Source organism: Chrysemys picta, chromosome 21 (genome assembly GCF_011386835.1).
Source record: "Chrysemys picta bellii isolate R12L10 chromosome 21, ASM1138683v2, whole genome shotgun sequence".
In the NCBI taxonomy this organism is placed as follows: Eukaryota; Metazoa; Chordata; order Testudines; family Emydidae; genus Chrysemys; species Chrysemys picta.
Window position 1 is genome coordinate 9,409,278 of NC_088811.1, and position 22,796 is coordinate 9,432,073.

Sequence of the window (22,796 nt, forward strand, 5' to 3'; positions counted from 1 at the left end):
TAGCTGCCTGCAAGCAAAGTCTGTTCTTAGCTGCCCCCCCCTCCCCCGGGGTGGGGCGGGACCGGCAAACGGTCAGTGCCTCACACCATCCCTCGCACCGTTCCTAGCAAAAAGCGCCCCCTCCCTTCCCACAGACCTAACGAACCGGCCCCTCTTCCCCCAAGCCTGGCTGCGCTCCGCCGCTGTGAAAGAGCGAGCGCGCTCCAGGGGTGGGGGGAGAGCCCTGGTGGTCAGCGCGTGAGGAGGAAGAGGGAGAGGCTGGAGAAGGATGAGGCTTTTCAAACAAACAAGCTGTGGGCTCGTTGCTAATCGGGTTCTGTTGAAGCAAAAGCTCTTGCGGTTTCATGTTGTTGTAAACGTCCTTCGCAAACCACATCCTCTCAGCCGGTGGAAACCAGGGCCGTTTATAACTCTGCTCCGACCCCCCACTTCCCCCACCGCTCCCTGGCTCGGGTGGGCTGTTGGGTTCTTCGCCGCTTTCCTTCCTCTTGCCGTCTGTTCTTTGGAGCCGCTGCCAGCCCGGTGGCGCGATAGGGGCATCTCCCCGTGGTGCTGCGTGGTGGTTTTTGCTTTTCTCAGGCTCTGGGAGATAGTGTTCCCCTCCCCCACGCACCCTGTGTCCCGTCGTCCCCCCCCGCTGCCGCCGCCACCACCACTTCGGTGGCAAGCTCTGTATCAGGCCCTACCCAGACGTTACCGCGCTGCACGCTGAACTTCCTCCTGGCTTCCGCAAGCCTGCGACCACATCCGATGTTGGGGTGTGTGTGTGTGTGTGTGTATGCATGCACTGCTCAGGCTTAGCTCATCCAGGTGGCAGTGTTTGGTGGGGGGTGTTATTTGTGTGCTTATTTCAAAATGCTGCCTTTCCCGTGAAAACATAAGATGATTGGAATGCAGCAAACCTCTCTGATCTCCCAGCAGCATCAGGTACTCCATCGAGTCTCCAAGAGCTGTCTTTTTAGTCTCTTCACACCTCGATACTCCTCTGTCCCTTGTCGTGGTAGTATCCGAGCACCATACGATCCCGAACACCTTTGACTTCATGACACTTCCCATCCCTTGTGAGGTAGGGAGGTGTTATTCCTGTGGTACAGATGAGGAAACTGAGGCACAGAGCGGTTAAGTGACTTGCCTAGGGTCACACCGGGTGGTTTGTGGCAGAGCTGGGAAATGAATCCAGCTTTTCTGAGTTCCAATCCAGTTCCTTAGCGACGAGACCATCCTTGTAGGCCCTCAGCTTCACCTGTGACTTAGCTGGTCTGGCGTGAGGTCATGTGGGTGCCCCCTGCAAACCTCTAATCACACTCCAGGGTGCCAAGATCCATTTTAAGCCCAGCGTCCATAGCAGGGCAGATGGGAGGGTCACCAAGGGCTAGCTCTGGAGTTCATGACTTCATTTTTTTGTGCCCACTCTCCCTATGTGCTAGTGAACGCCCCATGCACGGGCTTTGACGCTGCCTGTGCCTTTTGGAGCAGTTTTTTGATGGCACCAGAAATCAGATTCTCTGGAGCATGGTGTGTGTTGTTTTTTTGGTGGTGGTTTTTTATTGTTTTTTTGTTTGTTTGTTTGTTTTGGTGAGAGGTGATAATGCTAATTTCCCCTGCATGCAATCAAGGAAATCCAGCACTCGCTGCCTCCCCCGCCCCTGTCACCGCCAAGCCTTCCAGAGATGGCAGATTGAATGTTTGCACGATTCCTTTAGGCATAGGAATTCCCCAAGCCCCTGCCTCTGTAAATGAGAGCTGGCTCCCTGATTCATCTTGACAAGGGCTTCTGCTCCCCGGTGCAGGCAACCAGACGGCTCCTCTCCTTCTCTGCTCTCCAGGAGGGGGAGGGAGGGAAGCCTTCCAAAATTACCTCTTAGGGGGAAGGGTGGGGAAAGGAGGAATCTGAGAAGGGGGGGCAGCTTTTTGGATTCTTCCCCGCTTACAGGCCATGAGATCCCGATGCCTTTTTGGTGCTTCTCTTGTTTGGTGACAGGCGTTAGTTTCTGCAGCGGGCGAATTGGTGGCTCAACCGCTGGAAGGCAAGTGTGGGTAAACAAGGTGGAAATCTCCCCATGGGAAGTCTTGGTATGCCAATTTAAATGTAGCTGCTCCTCAGCGGGGGCAAGGGAGGGGCGCCACGGGCTAACCCTGACATGCTTAGAAAGGCAGGAGTTTTTTCACTCCGCTGACACTTAAAACGGTGAGGATCTCGTCTCAGGTTTGCAGTGTGCTATGGTGGGAATCTCCGGGGCCTCCAGACGCCCTGTCGGTGGGTGTGGGGGAGAGGGGGTCGGTTCTGTCTGCAAGGATATCCGGCGATGCAGGGGTCATTTGAGCAATGAGAAGGCTGGGTATATGTGGAACTTGAAGCACTTCTCCAAAGACATGGGCACCATTGTTGCTGCTACGCAGCTAGGGAAACTGAGTCACAGAGCAGGGACGTTCCTTGCCCGAGGTTACCCATGGAGGGTACATGCTCCAGGTTTCCTGACTCCCTGGCCCTATCCGCTGCCAGCACAGCAGCGTGCTAGGTGTCCTCTGGAATAAGTTTGTCTTCGGTCCCTTTTCCGGCAGACAGGTGTCTGTTTGTGGGCCTACAGACAAGGTCCTTGCCCGGCAGAGCTTATAATGGGAGAGGTGGTCATAGGCATGTGAGAGAAGCCCCCGCAGGAGCCTATGCTCCTGGAATGGGGCTGGGGGCTGGCCGGGGGGAGGGAAGGTGAGCCTCATTCTGGACAGCGGCCCGTAGGATGACTGGCTGGAGTTAGCTGGCCTGTGCAGAGCCCAAAGGTGAAGGTAATGGCAGGGATGCTGTGGGGTGGTGCTGGCATTGAGTACCGTATATATTTGTGTATAAGAGGGACCCTAGATGTAGAAATGAGTGACCCTGTATATAAGCCAGATGGTCCACGCCTGCTGCCTGAGGTTGCCACATCCTTTCCTCTGGCCAACAGATGTTATCCCGACTTCAGCCAGATCGTTGGCCTCTGAGTCTTCTGGCCCTCTGGTCCCCCCATCCCCCGTTGTGTTCTCTCCAGCCTGCCCCAAGGTGTCTACACTTCGCCCCTCCCTCCCAGCCCTGTCGCTAGCCTCTGTCCCTTCGCCTGGCCAATGCTCGTATCGTCTCCTTGGCCCCTCTGGCGAGTGCCTCAAAACGTCTGCTTACATTTCCCCTCCCTGCCGCCGGCATGTACGGTCCCACAAAGCCCGACGCCTTCTGCTTTCATGTGTCTGACCGAGGGGATCGATACTGCTGTTTCGGCCAAAGAAATAATTGTGCATAACGAGGTTTGTAGCATCGATTCCCTGGAGAGGGGCTCTTTGTTTTCACAAGCCACCGAGCTCAGCCCTCCCTCCCCGATAACCTGGCCTGACAAATCAAATGCAAAGAATCGATCGCTGACTGCGCCGTTTTCTGGCCTGGGGGCAGCTGTGTGACCTGGACCCTCTTGTTCCAGCACCCAGAGTCCTCTGCCCTCACTTGCAATGCTGGTTGGGTGCTGGGGCGTCCCTGGGGTGATGCGCTCCCATGGCTGGGTGCAGAGCAGGAACAGTCAGAGGATGCATGGTGCTTGAGCGCAGCCTCGGGGTGTGGTGTTTAAGAGGTAGGGAATCCCCCAAGGCGGAGGAGAAGACCCTGCAGCAAAATATTCTCAGGTGCCCATATTTAGCAGCCTGAGCTGGATGGCTCCTTCCCCAACATTGCCTGTCCTATCAGGCTGGGAGTGACTGAAAGTTACCACCTGTGGCCTGCCCTGGCTGAAATTAGACCTCTTGCCAGGGGACAAATATCCACCTCCCCAAACGGTCTCTCGCTGGCTGACTCTGCAGAGATGCCAAGGGTCCATGGGGGAGTGAGCTGTCCCCTTACTCCTGGGCGGAGCAGCTCTCAGGCAGGGCAGAGGCATGTGGCGGGCAACCAGGCACTACTGACCCCTGTCCCTGGGGGCTGACATCGGCCCCTTCCAATGGCACAACCCCGCCCCATAGAAGAACCCATGTACAGTGTGCTGAGTATAACGTGGCTATCTGGGCTGGGCAGTCCCCACCCAGCGCCTGCGCAGGGATGCAGAAAAGATTCCTGGGCCAGCTGTTCGGTTTTAGTGGATTTCAGCTAACAGCAAAGTCTCGTCTTGCTGAGCGTGACCTTTCCAGGAAGCTTAGAATAGAGATTCTTGTTGATCCCTCTTCCCCTTCTCCCGCAAAGCTGGGAAGTGTGGGCTTGGACCTTGATTACAGTGGCTAAAGTTTTACAGCTCTTCTCAATTAAAACCAAACGTCTGATGCCACCGCAGACTCTGCCGTTCTAAGAATGCCCCTCTTTTAAACCAAGGCCCAGAGCCTGCCGTTCTGATGGTACACGTTCGTGCACTGGGGTTCCGGACGAGCTGCCGGAGCTCTCCTGTTTTGATCTCCGACTGTGCGGCCACTGCTCTGTGCCTGAAAAGGGACAGGTTTTCCCCAGGTATCTTAACGGGTGGATCCAGATGTAGCCCTGGAGAATAATCTGCACTTTCTCCCTTGTTTCAAGGCCAGGATGTGATGGACACAGTATCCTCTGCTGATGAAGGGTGGCTGGTGAAATGTACCGACTGGTCTTTCTGCTCCTTAGGAAAAGTCGGGGTAATGTTTCAGTGGGAAAAAAAGATGATAGATGTGGGTTGTCCGTTAATGAGCATGTGCTAAACACAGCCCTAAGTCCTGCTGTCGGTAAAGAAGCCCATGCGTGTAAGGGACCACTGGAAAGTATTCTTGGGCTGTGTTTTGTTTGACCTCAGGAGTAAGCTTCTGGTTTCTCGCGTCGCTGCGTAAGGTGGGGTTTCATCGGACAGCATGTTTCTGTAGCATCTTTCACGCACAGGTCTTCAGAGCTTTAGCCAAAGGAGTCGTTTGATCCCGGACTTGCTCTGCAGTCTGCCAAGGACATGAATAGGATACTTAGGAAGAAATGAAGGCTAGTGGTTAGAGCAGGGGAATGGGGGGTGGGGGATTCAAGATTTCTGGGTTGTATTTGCAGTTCTGCCACTGACTTTGTATGACCTTGGTTTAGTCACTTACTCTCTGCCTCAGTTTACCCATCTGTGCAGTGGTGGATAATCCTTCCCTGCCTTGGAGGAGCATCACCAGGCTTTCTCTATAAAGCAGTTTACGCTCACCCAGGCTCAGCGCTGCGCTGTTGAAGGCAATGGGAGTTTTGCAAGTGACGTCAGCCGATCTGGGACCTGGCCTGTAGGCCTTTCAGCAAGGCTGTGGTCTTGTTAGTTTCTCTCTCTCTCTCTCTCTTCCCGCTGCAAGTTTTATCATTTTTACACCGGATTTTCTTCTGTTGCAGATTTTCCAGCAAGTGGATTTCAATAAGAAGCCAGGCCGCATGAGCGCCAAGCCCATTAACTTCGCAGTCATCTTGAAGCTGTCCAATGCTAACCTGCAGGAGAAGGCTTTCCGGGTATGTGGACACCCCTTCCCTGTCACATGGAACCTCCCTCCCTCTGCTTTCCACCCCAGGGTTCATGCTTTATGCCCAGTACAGAGTGAGCGAAACCGATCCCTGGGCAGCTCCTTTGAAGTCAGCGCGGTTGCGCCTGGGGTGGATTTTGTAAGGGGTTAATTTCCCCATCTAGATGCCTCTAGATTCCACATGGAGTTTGTACCCAGTTCAGCTGGGGTGACGGAGGCACAAGAAGGCACGCGCAGTGCATCCGGTGTCATCTCTTGGGGTGGCTTATTCTGTGATCTTCACATGGGCCCATCTCACGTCCTAGCATCCCCATCCGTTTCTCTTCCGTCCACAGGACCCCGGGTGGCCCAGAGCCTGGCCCCAGAGAGCTCAGGGCCCTGGCAGAGTGCAGGCAGCTTGGGATTTGGTTTTTATCTGATTTCTTTTTCCTTCCACCCTCCTTACCCAGGATGGCCTCATTGAGCAGCTGTATGACCTGACGCTCGAATATCTCCACGGCCAAGCCCACAGCATCGGATTCCCAGAGCTGACCCTGCCAATTATCATTCAAGTAAGGCGCTTTCCTGTGCCTGGGCATGCGAATTTGGGGCGGGCTTGAAATGGCGCTGGTAGGAGGGGGTCTCTCTTTTCTCCCAGTGGTGATTTCCCTTGGCATTTCTCCAGATGTTTTAGGCCCTGGTTTCACTCAGGGGCTGTGGGTGGAGGGAAATCTCAAGGCAGCAGGAGGATGAGGGTGGGCGAGGAGGAAGTGGTTCTGTATTTCACTTCTCCCCTGGGAGACGTGGGAGCGGTACAAAGGGGCATCTAATTACTGCAGATGTGTCCTCGTGACTGATGAATGCAGGTTGGCTCTGGGCGCTCTAGCTCTGTCCACATTGCAGCATGGGTGTGCGTTTCCCAGAACAGGCGTGAGTTGGTAGCCGTGCCTCGTAAGGTGACGTGCTTCCCTGCCCCACAGCCCCTCACACATCCACTGCAAGATGGGGCTCTCTCCTCCAGCCCTTCCCCTGAACCAGTGCTCTTTCCCCTCATTCACCCACCACAAAACAACACACACGCCCCTTTCCCCTCGCACATGCAGCAGGACTTACTGTCCCTCCCCATGGCCCCTTACGCCCGTGCCACGAAGCAGTATTTTTTCCTGGTCCCCTGGCAAACAAGCCTGCTTTGCTCCTCCCTGCCCTCTGGCGCACTGCCCTGCCTTCTGATCAGTGTCGCCCGTGTGGGTTTGTATGTGTTCACTGATACCTGGCACAGCTGGGGAGCCGGATGGCTTGTATTTAGGTAGCAGTGGGTCACTGGTTCTCAACAGTTAAATTTAGCTCCTAGCTCAGTGAACGTGTTGCTCTCTCTCCATTCCCCCCGGGCTCCCTTTTTTACTCCCTGTTGATGGGTGGCGTATGGGAACTGGCTTAGGTTTGCTGCCCTCGCATTGCTCAGTACTGTTAGCATCTTTGCTCCGCTTAAACGCCATTGACTAGTGGGTGACCATGCACCTGGTTGCTATGACACCTCTGGCTGATCTGGCAGTGACTTCTCAGCATGGGAACCGTTGGCTGTTTGGGAGGTGTCTCTGCTCCTTGCTGCAGTGTTGCTGACCCTGGCACACGGTCATGGGCTGGGTGCCTGCAGTCCGGCCTGGTCCTTGCCTAGCTGCCCCTGGGAGACGCGAGGTGATGGGCTCTTCTGTGCTAGGAGCACAGCTCCCGTGCTCGCTCCAGTGTGTTCATTTACTGCTCAACAAGAGACGCATGAAAGCTTTTGCTCCCTGCGTCATTTCCAGCAGCTGCTGAGGGCATCAAAGCCATCAGGAGCCGGTGTTGTGGTGGGAATGGAGCGTGTCCCGCAGCCCCCTGGCACCGAGCGCCCTGTAGCTTCCAGACACCCCACATCCTAGCCTGCCTTTCTGCAGATAATTAGTGCTGTGTGTGCAGTGTGGTGCGACAAGCTCCCAGATAGAACAGCCTGTTGATTTCCTGCGTGGCCACCGCTGACCACGGCCTTGGGGTGTCTGCTGGGCCCAGGCGTTGGGTTTGCATTCCCAAAAGCTGAGGTCCAGGTTGGGTTTGCATTCCCAAAAGCTGAGGACAGGCCATGTCCCTGGGACACCTCCACTCGGTGATTAAAAATCCCTCCGTCCTGACGCTTGGAGCTCACCTCCTCCTAATGCTTTGGCGCTGGGGCCGGATTCCTGCTGGCAGAGGGCGGGTTCCGCAGCTGCCGGTCCGTGGCTTTGGGAGAAGCTCGGCTGAACCGACTCCAAACGGAACTTGACAGCCCGGAAAGCAGGAAGCGCGAGGGCAGATCAAAGGGAAGTGGAGCCAGCAGGATGGAGGGGGTTGAAAGGCTTCTCTTCTGCCCAGCGCCTTGGGAGTGACCGGGGGAGGCTGCTGGTTGGCGGCGAGGGTTAAGCGCCCTTCTGAGGAGGTGCCGGTCTGGCTGCCTCTGCGCACGCCCTGCTGTCTGGTTCTCAGACTAGAATCAGAACTGACTTTAGAGGAGGCTGCGTGTCCCCTCGCTAGCTCTCTGCCAGAGGGAAAGCACCAGACAGCATGAGCACGGGAAAAGAGGACAGCCACCAGAATGAGGGGCGGGGGACAGGCAGGGGAGGGTATCCTCTCTGGCTAGGCAGAAGGGCAGGAACTGTGGATGGTCCTTGCCACGTGCCGCTCCAGCTGCCTTCCTTTCTGCTCTGGCTCGCGTCCTCTTGCTCCTTTGTTTTTGGGGTGGCAGGCTGGGGTTGGGTTGGTTTGCCTGGAACACACAAGCCCAGCTGCTTCAAATCATTTATAGCTCCCTGCATCGTTTCCAGTAAGGAGAATGGGTTTTTTTTTTTGCTGTGGTCTCCGCTGGTGTAAACCATTGGCATGTCAGGCTGACAGAATCAATCCTGCTAATCACAGGGCTGCTTAGCCGGGAGCTAGTGCGAGATGTCGCTTGTCTCTCACTCTCACACGCACCCCCTGGCTTCCCGTGTTCTGGGAAGATACAATTGTGTGATTTGGCAAAGGGGAGACGCGCACACACACACTCTCTCCCTTCTCGCTGTCTGCTCCAGCCTTCTGGGTTGTCTCCGTCTTTTACATTACCTCTGGTTAATATCCGAGGCGGATAGCAGGGGAACAGGGAGGGGGTGGGATGGCGGGGAAGGGAGCGAACAAGCCGCGCTGAACTGCACAGATAGGGCTTGAGATTCGGCAGGATTTCTGGCGACACGTCGGCCGCGAAAGAAAAAGGATAATGTACATCGCACCAGATGAAATGGATCTTGAGCTGCAGCTGGGGGGATCCAGTGAGATAAATAAAATGACAAATGCATCCCTGGGTGAAGATAAATACGCAGCACCTATAAAGATACATATTTTAGGAGAAGTTGGGGGGGATTTGAGCAGCGGAAAAACAGCTTTACTGACCGGTTTTTAAACACCTCTATAGGGAGAGGGCAGGCAATGTATAGTAACCCTGTGGTTTCGGCGGTTGAAGGAGAACCTAGGATGGGGGGTAGAGCGCAGGGGTGCAGCGGAGGGAGCTGCTCTGGGGTGATGGGAGAGGATTCACCATATGAGTTGCAAACTTGAGCCAATGACTGGCTCTTCCTGCAGTGCTGTGTGAGCTGCCCGCGATGGGGGACATCAGCACAGAGCAGGTGTGTCGCCTCTCGGTCACAGGGGTACCTGCCTCCCGAGTGATCCAGTCTGTGGGACGGACAGGGACACCTCCCTCCCCGTTTTTCTTGTCCTCACGCAGGACTTCTAAACACCGAGTCAAGTTCGTCAGTCAGAGACTTATGATCTGTTCTGGTAACATCTGCAGCCCCCAGCCGAGATCAGGGTGCCATTGCATGTGGCACTCTACGTACATAGAGAGAGAGAGACAATCCCCTCTCCAAAGATAGCCAAAACAAAGGGTCAGAGGGGAGACTGAGGCACAGAGTGACTAAGTGACTTGCCCAAGGTCACGCACACAATCTATAGCGAAACCAACAATTGAACCCAGATCTCGAGTCCAGTGCCTGAACCTCAAGCCTCTCTCTCTTCTCAGCCCGTCATCCTCCTCAGTTCTAGCAGTTCCCCAACTACCTAGTGGATCAGGGTGAGGTGGGAGTGGCTGTTGCAGTCCTGCCTTTGGGGCACTGCCCCACTCTGAATAACGAGTGTGTGAAGTCAAAGTAAAACAAGCCTCTGCCCCACGCCCATGTGTGTTTCAGAGCTGTTAGCGGGGCACTGGAGTACGTTGTCCCTTCACGCTGCTTTACCAGTTCCAAGCTCTCTCTGAACATTAACTGATCTAACCCTCCCAACACCCCCCGTTGTGTTAGGCAGGTACAGAATGAGCCTCATTTTACGGATGGGGAAACGGAGGCAGGGAAGTTGTGTGACTTTCCCGCGGCCCCTCAGAGAGTCAGGGGCAGAACTGGAGCTAGAACTCCGGTCTCTTGACCGCCCTTTCCTTGCTCTCACTGCTAGCCCCTGCTGACTCTCAGCTCAGAGGGTTCAGGTTAGCGAGGCACATGCACTGCACGGGGAAGCGACCCGCTGGTCTTTCACCCTCTGCTTTGGATTCCCTGACAGTTAGCCATTTGTCTGCCCTGGCGGGGTTTCTTTTTGCGTGTGGCTCTGGCTGGGAGCCTGCCTTGGAGAGCTACTCTCTGCCGAGGGCGGGAGCATTTGGCAAGCAATGTAATGTACCTGGGAGGAAATCTACTTGTCAGTCTGTCCACCCTGCTTCTGCAGCCCTTTGCCAGCAGGGACACCCAATGCTGCCTCAGCTTTGCTCGTGGGGGGCGGGGGGGGGGGGGAGAGGGCAGAGTTGAGCCGTAAAAGAATGGGTGCAGAGCCATGGGGGGACTGGTTGGGATTGGGAGCCGGGATGGAGGGGTGTTTAAGGATGAGGCTGCAGGCGAAAAACACATTTCGATCTGGTTGGAATAAAATACCCTCATTGTCTAGTGAAACCGAAGTTTGTTTCCTGGCCAGAGGGAGGCCAGGGCAGCTCTTCGGTGACTGGGAGGGTCTCTGTGCAGGCCGGCGGCAGCGTCTGTGGTTTCTGAGCTGTGCTGGCTGGGAGCCCAAGGGTTCCACATAAGGCATCAGGTCCAAGAGGAAATAATCGGCTGGTTGGAGGCCTCCCAGCAGCCCACAGAGAGGTTCATTTTGCAGATGTTGTGGGGAGGGCGTGTGGGGTTTGCACTCGGGAAAAGTGAGAGGCATTGGCTGGAATTGGGGGCGGAGCAGTCGGGTCCTGTGCAGATGACTCTTCCGGATGCAGCTCAATCCTGACCCCCCCCCCCCCTTGGAATTCCAGTTCTGCCCCTCCCCAGCTCTGCCAATGCCCCTCTGTCTGCCCCTCCTCCTTGGTAGTCCAGTTCTGGTCACCCCTCTATCTGCCCCCCCTGGTATTCCACTCCTGCCTCTTGCCTGAGCAGGGACCAGCAGTGTTGTGATTATAGGGCAGCTGGAAGCTCTGGTTTCAGGCCGCGGAGGTGTTTCTAGCCTGATAGTTAGATGAGCTGTGATAAGGGATGCCAGGAGCGATCTCTGAGCAAGGCGGTTTAAGTTGACCTCGGTGCTGACATCCGGTGCATTGGTCCATCTGTTACGCTCCTGCTAGCCTGGCATGACGAGGGTGAAGCACCATGGCAGCGGAGATGGGTAACAGCTGGGCCGTGGCTGTGAACAGAGGGAATGAGGAGCCCTTTGCTGCCTTTCTCCAGGGGAGACGGCTTTGTTTGTGGGATCAGTTAATGGAAACTATTACAAGTCGTTAACATTTTCTGCCTTTCTCCCCTTCCTTTCTTCTCGCTCCAGCTCAAATCTTTCCTGAAGGAATGCAAGATCGCCAACTACTGCAAAGCGATCCGGCAGCTCCTGGAAAAGTTGCAGGAAAATTCTGCCTACGTCGCCAGTAGGCGTCAGAAAGCCACCTTCGGTGTGGCCAGCAGGGAGGCTGTGGTGAGTCGGCGACTTGGATTTCGGTTTCCTGGAAAGACAGTCTGACTCCGCGGTGGGGGTTGAGACTGTGGCAGCGGGAGGAGTGGCGAGGTCATGGAACTGGGCATGCCCGGGGTGGGTGGGACGTTTGCAAAACAGCGTGGGCTGAGCTGGGCTCTTGAGCTGTAGCTGGCGAAATTCTCCGGCCGACAGCATCATGGAAAACATAGTCCCTAAATTACACCCGTTGTTCTGGGTCACCAGAAGGATGTGTGCTCCTATTAGGAACGCTCCTTTTCAGTGGTCCCCGTCTGGGCCTTCTCCTGTAGAAGTCTCTTGCAGCTCGCCTGGCCCACTTCAGATCTGTGGAGGGCACCAGATGAGTGACAACTGGAGGAGGGACCTCACCTCCTATCTAGGAGCTTTGCTGGCTCCAGTCGAGGTGGGGGGGGGATAATACTTTTGTCGCTCAGCTGATTTGCAGCACTTTGTCATTGTAAAACGAGTGCCCTGGTTAGATTTTCCTTGTTCGCCTGGAGACGGGACTCTAAGATCAGTGCCAAGCAATAAGCTTCAGGCTGAGAGCAGGACTTCTGGGCGTTGTGCCTCCGCGGCTGCTGGCCGATGGGCTCTGGGACGTTTCCCCTCCCTGCAGCCCGAGCCGTTGCACGTCGACATCTCTACACGTTTGATGCTGAGGAAAGCCGCCAAGGCCTGGAGGAGCCAGTTTGCACTGGATCGTTCTGCTTTAAACCTTGGGGGCGGAGGGGAAGGGGAGCAGGTGCCTGAGATGTCAGAGGCCCTCCCCGCGCATTGTGGGGAATTGATCCCGGTGCAGGCAGGCAGCTGCCGAGGGAATGCGCGGGGGGCTTTGGCCTCTGGGCTGTGGCTGCATTGAGGGGTTTTCTTTACAAATAAAAGACTGATAGTGGGGACGATAAGGCCCAGGAAGGGGGCGGGGCTGATGGTTCCGAAGGGCCGTTGAGAGGCCTCGCTTTGCTCCCACAGGAGGAGCTGGGATTTTTACCATTAGCTTCAGTGGGTCAGGCGTCGCCTGCCTCTGCACAGAGCTGGCCCGGCACAGATGAGCTTCCCTTCCAGGCACGAGAAGGGTGTTCCAGTTTCCTAGCTCCATCCTCCCTGCTGGGACGTCCAACGAGGGAGTGGCTAGAACCGGTGGTGGTGATGGTCCGTTTTCTTCTAAGTGGGCACTTGTCCGTTGGGAACTGGACTGAGACCCACCTGGCTCATTTCTTACAGGCCACCGGGCAGCCATTGGGCGGTGGCGGCTTCCCGTGGCGGCTGGGCTGGATTTGAACCATCGGCTAGTGATCAGAAGCTCCCTGGCTCATTTCTCACCCAGTCTTTCTTTCTTGTGCCTTTTAATGTGGGCCTGGCTTAGAAGAGCAGCCCGTACAGCAGTTCTGTGAGTCCCTTCTGGTGGATTCTCTGGAACGTGAAGTCTTTAAATCATGTGTTGAGGACGTCAGTAACTCAGCCAGAGGTTAGGGGTCTATTACAGGAGTGGGTGGGTGAGGTTCTGTGGCCTGCGATGTGCTGGAGGTCAGATGAGATGATCACCACGGTCCCTTCTCCCTTAGAGTCTATGAGGCCAGGAGCGGGGCTGTGAGAAAGAGATGATCTCTTTTTGGGCTGTGGGGTGAAATTCCCTCCTATCTTGGCTTGACCAAGACTGACACCTGCTTTGCATGATTGTGGAAGAGGATGGGGAGGTGGAAATTCTATTCCATCATCATCTTACCCTCGAATTCTCTGGCTTCCCTACACTGACCTCTTCTTAGAATGGTTCTTGGCTGCGTGGTGTTGGAGATGCTGCTTCCCAGCATCTCTCCCCTTGGCCTGTAGCCTGTCTGTTCCAAGCTAGGCCCCCGGAGAGAGGGGAAAGAGGAGAGAGCATGGCCAGGGAATTCAGCTCAACGCTGCTTCCCTCATGCTGAAGCCATTAATTTTTATTTCTCTCTTGCTTGGGCCAGACCCTCTCCTGGGACCCATTCACTGCTGAGTCCTGGAGCATTTGAAACCCAGCTCCGAATCCAGACTCTCAGTTGCTGTCCCATTAACAGATTTTTGTGTGCTGTTGTGTTGGGCGTCTGGGGTGGGATCTTTCCCTTCCAGGCAGGGAAGGAGAGGTGAAAATATTTCGTCCCCCAGAAGAGCCCGTGGGGTTGGAGTGAGCTGGCTTTTGCCACTCTGCGCCGATGGGAATTGGCTGAAGCTCTGCATTGGGAAAGGCTCCACCTGTTAGCGCCGGGCATGGAGCAGGAGTTCCACTGCAGACAAATTTATCTTCAGATGCTCAGCTGCGTGGACTGCAGGGAAATTATCCTTTCAAATCCTGGTGTATCAGCGCCAGGCCGCAGCAGCGTTGTTCTGGGATTAAGGGGCTGATGGAACTGGTTTTGAAGTGACTTAAGTATTCTTTGGTTCTATAAATGCCGTTCTGGATCGGACTGTCTTGCCAAAGGGATTAGGTTTCCCATCTGGAGCAAGGCTTTTTTCATTTTATTTTTTCCCCCTGTCGATGCCGTGACCACCCACCCGCTCTGCAGAGGCGGAGATTTCAGCCTCTGGGGCTCTCAGCGAGGTGCGGGGCCGGGTAAGATCATTCGCTAAATAAAAAGGGTTTCCAGCAACTATGCAATTATCTGCTCGCTCCCAGCAGCTCAGGCTGCAGCCCCGTTTATCAGAACAAGATAATTAATTTTAACACTTAGTTGCCTGCACAGCTCCTGGTTTATATATCGCACCTGCAGCGGCTGGCTGCTGAAAGGGACAAGAGTCAGTCTGGGCTGACCCCCGAAGTGCAGCGGCACATGGGCTGCACTGGGAAGGGTGGGGGAGTGCTGGATTGCCATGCAAGCTTCGGGGGGTTCTTGTTTTGTGAGTTAAAGGCATATCGCAGCAGCTTATGGCCCTGCTGTGCAGGGATGCCCGTGTTCCCAGCAGAACGTGGGATTGCTGCTCTCTGCACTATGGAGAGGCGGGAGCCATTGCCCGAGGAGGATCAGGGGGGAGGGGCGTAGCTTGTGCCTCATGCACGTTAGCAGTTGGTAGTGGAACAGCATTGCCCTCTGGGAATGGGGGGAGCGGCGGGTGCACACTGCACTCCTGGGGGAGGGAGGGGATCATGGCCCATCTCATGCGCCTGCAGAGCAGGTCGGAGTCCCCTGTGGACAGTAGCCCTGCGCTGCCCCGCACCGCCTTGCCAAGCGACGGCGTCGATTTCCGAGAAGGAGCAAGAACCTGAGCTAGCGCAGAGGCCTGGCTTCCCAGCAAGGCTTGCAGTGCCCCTCTGCGTGTGGGTTGAGTTCACCCGCCTGCCTCCAGGCTCACAATGTATGTGGCAGCAAATCGCCGCCAGAGAGGGTGGAGGAAGGGAGGCCAAACATCTGCTTGTCTCCCTTGCCAGCAGGAGCAATTGAAAGCAAATGCTCCCTGGAATTCCCGTCCATGCACATGTGCCGGGGGGGGCCCTGAGTCGCACACTGCGCAGAGGCAAGCAGAGCCCTGGTACCTGCACCCCAGGCCCGTCTGACCATCCACTGCCCGTACTCTTCATGCCACAGCAGGGAAACACAGCCACCCTGCCGAGGCAGCTGCTAACCAGCTCGCTGCAGAGCCGGGGGAATCCTGCCCCTGGGCATGGAGTAACTCCTGCTGTCCTGGGAAGTGCTTGTTTAACAGAGGCAGCATGTTCGAGTGGGGGAACGCTGGTCTGGAAGCCACGAGACTGGTTCTCTCCCTGGCTTTGCGTATGACCTTGGGGGAGGGGGAGTGTCGCGCACCCACCACAGTGGGGTCCCGATCTTAGTTGGGGCTCTAGACGCTACTGTCACTTAACAACAGTGACCACACAGATCAGACAAGACCCCAGCTCTAAGTCCTGTCACAGAAGGCCCCACCCAGAGAACAGGCAAACTCATCTCAAAGTTCATCTTGGACTATTCTTAGCTTTGCATCCTGCTTAGAGGAGAGGATGAGAAGGGAGCAGAGAAAAGCAATCCAATGCGGATTGGGGGTGGAGTGGAGAAGGATCAGGAAAAAATGGAGAATAGAAGGGGCAGAGTGAAAACAAACCCCGAGAGAGATGGAAAAAGGGGCAGAGAAAAATTCCGCTTAGAACTAAACTGTATCTCTAGGGCCTGCACTTTCCCAGCTTGGCTTTTGGTTCAATTCATAGGCAGCTCTTTAGCAGAGAAAAATTATTTTTTAAGAGATGTGGATTTGTGGGGAACAGCTCTACAGGAATAAGGTTCATGCATGTGACTTGTTTCATGAAGACGTTTCTGCAGTCCCCGGGAGTAGTGAGTATCTGGGAAAACTTTGAGCTTCACCCATCTCTGCTATACTGCATGGGCCTAGATTATCTTCTTCTAAAGGACCAAGGGGGTCCAGCCAGGATTTGAACCTGTGGCCGAAGGGAGACTAGAGGTGTCAAACCTGATGCTTCAGTTGCTCAACTACCCTTTCCATCTTCGTGAGCTGCTTGCGTGGGGGAGCAGCCATGCTGGATGTCTGCCTGCCTGCCCCCATCCAACTCTGAATCATGGGTGATGACTCACGTTAAATCTTTTTTTAAGTGCAATATTCCAGAGCCCGGGCTGCTTTGAGAAGCCGACTCCGATGCTAATAGGATTAATGCATTAATGAATATTTGACTGGGGGGAGCCAGGCAGAGAACGGAGCCTGCCGCTAACTCTTAACCCTGGAGCGCAGCATCCACCCCTAGCCATAGACTCCTTGGCACCGGTACGGGTCTCTGGTGCAGTGACATGAAGTGCAGGCAGGGGAATTAGCACACCGGGGCATGCAGCTATGTCTCTGCAGAGATAGCCAGCCTGTCTGAAACCAGGATAAACGTACTCTGTTCTGTAGAGGTTCTGACCCCGCCGCCCTCAGCCGGCTGTCTGAGCAGCTTCCAGTAGGTCAATAAGCGACAGGACTAACCTCCGCACCTCTGGTTCGTTCTGTCTCACCTTGACTGCACGGATCATTCTTCCACTCGGGGAGCGTTGTGGGTTTTCTTTTGGGTTTTGAATGTCCACTCTGCTGTGTTTGTATTAGAGAAGGCAGGTCGGAGGAGAGCGTCTGGGACGGTGGTGAGGTTTGTGATGGTCCTTGTGAGAGTTTGCTCCACGCTCTCCGACTGGCCCCCGTGAAAGCTCCATCTCTTGCGCAGCGAGCTGTGCTCGGCGCCGGCAGCTGTTCCCTTCTCCCTTTCGCCTGGGGACTCGGTTGATCACTGTGGTGAAAATGAGCTGCTCCTGAGACCTTTCCCAGCACAGCCAGCATCTGCCATGGCCCTGGCTCTCTCATCCATTGTACTCGGCCTCTGGTTTATCGTGAGTCTCCTGATTCCTGGGGAAAAGGTGGAAAAGGGCAGGGAGAGTTCAGAGGAGAGCTGCAAAACCGGTGGGAGGGGCTTGGGGAGCAAAGGTTAGGAGACCTGGGAGAGGTTCAGCATAGAGAAAAGAGGGAGGGGAGAGCAAATGCATCCCTCCTGCCCCTCCCACCCTAAAGGCACCCTGGAGAGACGGGATCAGCTGTTACCTTCAGTCTGAGGGCTGGACCACAAGTCATGGCCTTCACTTTCAGCAGGGAAAATGTAGGGAACTTTGACACGAAGAACATCTGTGGCCCTGGAACCAGCTGCCGTCACAGGACAGGAGGTCTGAGACTAGACCTCCAATGGGATGGCAGGGTTAGGGCCAGTGTAATCGCTCTTGTCCCCACGCGGGGGGACGGGCTGTCTCGCCTGTCCAGGTTCTTGCACCATACTCCTTGCCGTGGTATCGGAGCGTGCTCCAGGTTTTATTAAAGCCCACACAGAGAGGTCCCTGTGACCCAGGAGGCGTCCTGGACCAATCGGTGACTTTCTGTAGGAGCGATGCTGTCCTTAAAGCTGTGCTGACATCACGAATAAACAAGGGGGGAGGGATAGCTCAGTGGTTTGAGCATTGGCCTGCTAAACCTGGGGTTGTGAGTTCAATCCTTGAGGGGGCCATTTAGGGAACTGGGGTAAAAATCTATCTGGGGATTGGTCCTGCTTTGAGCAGGGGGTTGGACTAGATGACCTCCTGAGGTCCCTTCCAGCCCTGATATTCTATGATTCTAAGACCTTGGTCATCACCGTGCTGCTGGCACCTCATGGGATTGGGTTCACGGCTCAGAAGCAAGATGTTAAAAGAGCCCTGAGAGCTTGACACTGCCTTGGAAGCACCCTGCTAAGGGAGGATGGCAACAACCACTTTGGGCTTTTCCATCTAACAGCCTGTCCCACTTAATGAAGAATGACTGACTTGTGTATCTTCTTGTTTCCTTGGGCTCCCCATGTCTTGCATTCACTGGTTGCCTGTTGCCTCCTACTTCGGTTGGAAGCTCTCTGGGGCAGGGACCATCTTTGTATTTTGTACAGGGTTTAGCATGATGAGCTCCGATCCATGCTCAGCACCTCTTGTCCCAAATAATTAATAGTGCTGGAGGGAAAGAGAATTGCAAGCAGCTGAGATGGACTCGGTGTCTGACCCTCTCAACTTTTTCCATTGAGGTGCAGAATGAAAAGTCAAGGGGAATATTTTCATTATTTTTGGGTCTTCCCGGTCCATCACCAATGGAAAACAATAGATGTCTCTGCACACTGGACAGAACAAAGAGCCTCCCTCCATGAGAAGAGTTCCCCCCGCCCCGTGAATGTGCAGAGTCTTCGCTGAAATGCTCAGTTCTGGCTGGAAGCCAGGAGCAGCCCTGATCTGTGCATAAAGATGACGACTCTGCCACTTTTGCTGTTGTGACGAGCAGGACTGAAAGCAGAGTGGAGCTGTCTGACAACAGGCCTGTCTGCTGGCCTGCGTCACCAGAGACCACAGCGTGTCTGTCAGCGTGTTGAAGAGCAGAGTAGATAACTGGCAAGCAGGCCTGGTCTGAAGCCACGCAGTCCAGAGCCGTGTGTTTCCAATGCTCCAAAAGGGTGGTATAAACTTGGGGCCCATCATTACGGGAAAGGGACTGTTTGGTTTGATGCTGTCGTCCCTATTCTTGGGTGTATAATCCTAGCGTTTAAGGCCAGAAGGGACCACCAGATCATCTGGTCTGACCTCCTGTGTATCACAGGCCACCAACACTACCCAGCACCGCAAACTAAACCCAACAACCAGAATTGGACCAGAGTATTACAGCCCCCAGGAGACTAAACCAGGATGTGCCACAGGCAGAGAATAGGAGGGACCGAGGTGCCCCAATACCTGAATTAAGTGAGAGATACCCAGATAATCCCAACAAATGACCTGCACCCCATGCTACAGAGGAAGGTGACTCTCCTCTCCCCTCCCCCGCCCCCCCCGGCCAAGGTCAAGGTCAATCTTACCTGGGGGGAAATTGCTTCCTGACCCTACATATGGCGATCAGTTATTCCCTGAGCATGTGAGCAAGAACCAGCCACCCAAGGACCTGTGACGGCGAATGCTTGGTGCCACTTCAGAGCCCTGGCCCACTCTTCCCGTGTCCCATCTCCAGACGGGGCCATCACTGATGCTTCAGAGGACGGAGACTGAACCCTCTCCTCCCCCCCCCCCCCAACTGCCCCCAATAAATAGATTCCAGAACATTAGAATGTGGGTGTGACAAGCCGGTTGTCATTTATTTACCAAAGTGCTGTTCATGGTGCAGAGATCATGGATGCACCTTCTTTTCCCTTCCCTGCTACCGGCCAGTTCCTGAGCTGGTGCAAATCAGTGTGGCCCCATTAAAGTCTTCAGTAGATACATGCTGGCTTCCACCAGCTGCGGAGCTGGCCTGCTGCAAATTAAGGAGCTGCTGTCTCTCTGCTCTCTTTATCTGTCTGTCTTAGCAATGCAATACTCTTTAAACGTACTTTTCCCCGGTGGACTCTGCTCTGATTGACACCAGCAGCCAGTGTGCTGTCGCGTCTGAGTTGTGATGAGCTGCTCCCAAAAGGCCGACCTGACTTTCTTACAAGCAGAAGCTTGGTGTTTTCAAAACGATGCCACTGGAGAAGCTTATTTGAACTGCCACCTCTGCTCCTCTGCTGCGCTGCCGGTGCGTTCCCACAGACGGAAACAGAACGTGCCGTGCAGCTGCTCAGCGTGGGCCGGTTTTGCTGGTGACACTTGAGTCTGGATAATCCTCCTTTCCTGCTGGATCCTGAATGGCTCTGTGTAAACACACATTCCTGTCGCTCTTTCCCTTGTCCTCCTTCGCCTGTTCCTTCTGACTGTTACCCACACCGATGGTCTCCCATCTCGCATTAGGCTGCCTTTCGCCATGTGCTTGTGCAGCACCTCGGGGCACTCCTGTAATACAGATGACAAGGTTCCGATCTGGGATCTATGGTAAAGGGATGCTGCCAGGTTAAAAAGAAGGCATTTGAATTGAACATGCCCTCTCACCGATCACACGCCAGATTTTAACCATCTAATTTCGTTTCTGCTATTTCTGAGACTGACTTCTCCTGTTTCTCCCTTCTTGGACAGTGAACGTAGGTTAGTCAATCTCGCGTTCTGCCTTCGCCGGGCTGTGATGTTTGGGTGACCGACACTGCTGCGGGATGTTTGTTTAAAACTAAATACTTTAGCAATAGAATAAAAAACAAACCAGGCAAACGTCTGTCACACTTACGCTTTGCAAATGCGGGTGGGTTTTTTGTTTCAAAAGCTTCATACAAAACAGTTTTAGGGGACCGAATTTGCGCCAACAGGTCCCAGAAATGAAAGGAACAGAAATCCCGCTGAAGTCCGCCTACTGTGTCTGTCTCTCTGTCTCTTCTCCTGCAAACCCATGGAGTACAAGAGGCCTAGATCCGGGGCCAAGAGCTTAACAGTTGGTCCCTAAATAGAAGTGAGCCGACTTTCAGAGCTGCCCACTGAGTGCTGCAAGTGCTCAGGACCATTGAGGATCAGGCTGTTTCTGTTAGGTGCCGAAATATGGATTTTAGGAACAAAACGTTTAGGCCACCAGGCTTGAGTCCTCTGGCCTGAGGTTATGCCTGAACCCCGCTGTCCCATGTGCTCTTGTGTGGAACAGTCCCCAAAGTCCCTGGTGTGTCTAGCCTTCCCCTGCAGATCTCTTCCTTTCCCAAGCCCCCTGCGCTGGTCTCCAGGGCTGTATCTCCACGGTGGATACGAAGGGTAGTCGTTTGAACTCTGGAAATTCTGGCCCTTACAGTCAAAGTGACCAGTGATTTTTGGGCTGCCCAGCTTGGCACCTAAGAGGGGGGTGGATTTTGGAACGTGCTGAGCGCCTGTGGATTGGGCCCCTTCCAGGTGTTTCCCACTGAGCACCCAAAACTAGCAGTCACTTGGGGAAAATCTTGGCCCTTGTCTTTATGTCAATGGGTACGTCTACACCGCGGGGGGAAAAATCCCCAACAAACCCTCAGCAGTGAGTCTCTGACCCTGGGTCTACAGACTCAGGTGTGGACTCTGCCACTAAAAACAGCCATGTAGATGTTCCTGCTCAGGCTCTGAGACCCATCCCCTCGCCGGGTCTCATAGCCCGAACTCCAGCCCGAGCGGGAACGTCTCTCTGGCTACTTTTAGAGCCCGTGCGAGCCTGAATCTGTCGACCCAGGTGCCGAGATGCGCTAATGCGGGGTGGTCTGTTTTTTCCCCCCGCTGTGTGATGTACCCCATAATGCTATGTGTGATACTGTGGTTACCTTAAATGACTCTTCTGAATTCACACTTCGCCCTGCCCTTGCAATGTAGAATCTAGGTTCCGAGGTGGCTTGTGTCTGCTTGGAACAGGACCTAGGACTGCGGTCTCTGTCAGCCTAGGGCCTGCTCCCTCCGTAGCTGTGTTACATAAAGCTTGCTTTGAACCCCTGCTTTGTCTGCCTCTGGTCCTGGCCTAACGTCTGTCTCCTCCCTCCCCCCACAGGAACAATGGGAGAAGCAGGTCAAGGAAGAGGGGACGCCTCTGACCAAGTATTACGCTCAGTGGAAGAAGCTGCGGGAGAAAGAGATCCAGCTGGAAATCAGCGGCAAGGAAAGGGTAAGGGCCGCAAGTCACCGGCTTCACTGGTTAACTGCAGTGGGAGACCAAAGAGATCCTATGTGACGGTTGCTGAGCAAAGCCGGCCCCTCAGCAGCATGGCTGAGAAACCTTTGCCCTGGACAGGGGAGTGATTTGGGGTGCTGCCTGGCAGAGAGCTTGATTGGGCGGCCCCAGCCAGTTAAACGCTGAACGGCCTTCAGCTCCCTGTTCAGCCTTGATGCCTGCCTTTGCCAGGATCCCGAGCCCAGTGGCAAGTCTTTGGACCAACTTCCTGGCTAAAGTGTCTTTCCCGAGGTTCGCCGGGCAGGGATGAGCTTGTGAGGCTGGGATGAGCCGCCTCTGACGGCTGCATTGTGCCTGGGTAGGCTCCTGTAGCCAGCTGACGTCCCGCTGTGCTGAGGGCAGTTATAAGCGGAGATGAAGCCGAGTTATCGAGTTCAGACCTGGGTCCAAACTTCTCCCGGGTGTTTGGCTGAGGGGCTTTGCTTGGCTCCCACCTTTAAATATAAAGCTGGGAGGCTGCTCAGATCGAGTGCCTTTTCTTCTATGCACTGATTATTTGTCAAAGGGGATAGTGGGGCTGAAAGAGTCATAGTGGGCATGCAGCCGCCTCCCCAACGTAGTGCAGTGGGCAGGATCCCGGACAGAGAGTTGGGTTCTGTCCCCAACTTCGCTATCTACTCACTGGGACACCGAGGGCAAGTCATCTCACCTGTCTGTTCCCCTGCCTGTAAAACGTGGCTAGCGATACTTGTCCTTCCCTGTAAAGCACTTCGGAGTCTGTGGCTGGAAAGAGCCGCAGTGGGAAGTGCTGTGGGCGACGATGGTTTGGTTCCGCGAGTGAGAAGAAGGACTCGAACGGAGGGTACGTCGGGCAGCTGGCTCTCCCAGCACACCTCCTCGTAGTCTTGGGAAGCCTATTCCAGGTTCCCAGCCTATTGCGGGCAGCCACTCCGCCCGCTGAGGGTTTGAGGCCCAGCCATGTAGCGAATTTTGGAGATTCCCGCTTTCATTACGGAGCGAGAGGTTCCTCTTTGGGCTGTTTATGCACAGGGTCAGTTAAACATAGCATCCGGCGCCTTTCATCAGTAGACCTCAAAGTGCTTTGCAAAGGAGGCCAGCATCATTTATCTGCCTTCTACAGATGGGGAAACTGAGGCACAGAGGAGCGGCATGGCTTGTCCAAGGTCAGCCAGCAGCCAAACCGGGAATAGAACCCAGGTCTCCTGATTTCCAGTCCAGTGCCCTGTCCACTGCACGCTTTTGTCTAGTACAGGGCTTACAGGGAATGCATGCGAAGGAGCCAGGGATTTGGAGTGTTCTAGGAAGACTCTGCCAGGGAGGTGATGTGTGCAATAGAGTCCGTTGTACAGAGCACCTGGATGCAA

The 22,796-nt window shown here is 54.9% G+C and overlaps 1 protein-coding gene across 1 annotated transcript in view; it reads left to right on the forward strand.

The window, feature by feature from the left end:
• NOC2L (NOC2 like nucleolar associated transcriptional repressor) overlaps positions 1-22,796 on the forward strand; it is an 82,830-nt gene that overhangs the window by 33,440 nt on the left and 26,594 nt on the right. Inside the window, exons 13-16 of the mRNA XM_008167264.4 lie at positions 5,321-5,434; positions 5,895-5,996; positions 11,254-11,397; positions 21,292-21,405. Coding sequence (XP_008165486.2) covers positions 5,321-5,434; positions 5,895-5,996; positions 11,254-11,397; positions 21,292-21,405 — 474 coding nt within the window. The remainder of the gene's footprint in view (positions 1-5,320; positions 5,435-5,894; positions 5,997-11,253; positions 11,398-21,291; positions 21,406-22,796) is intronic.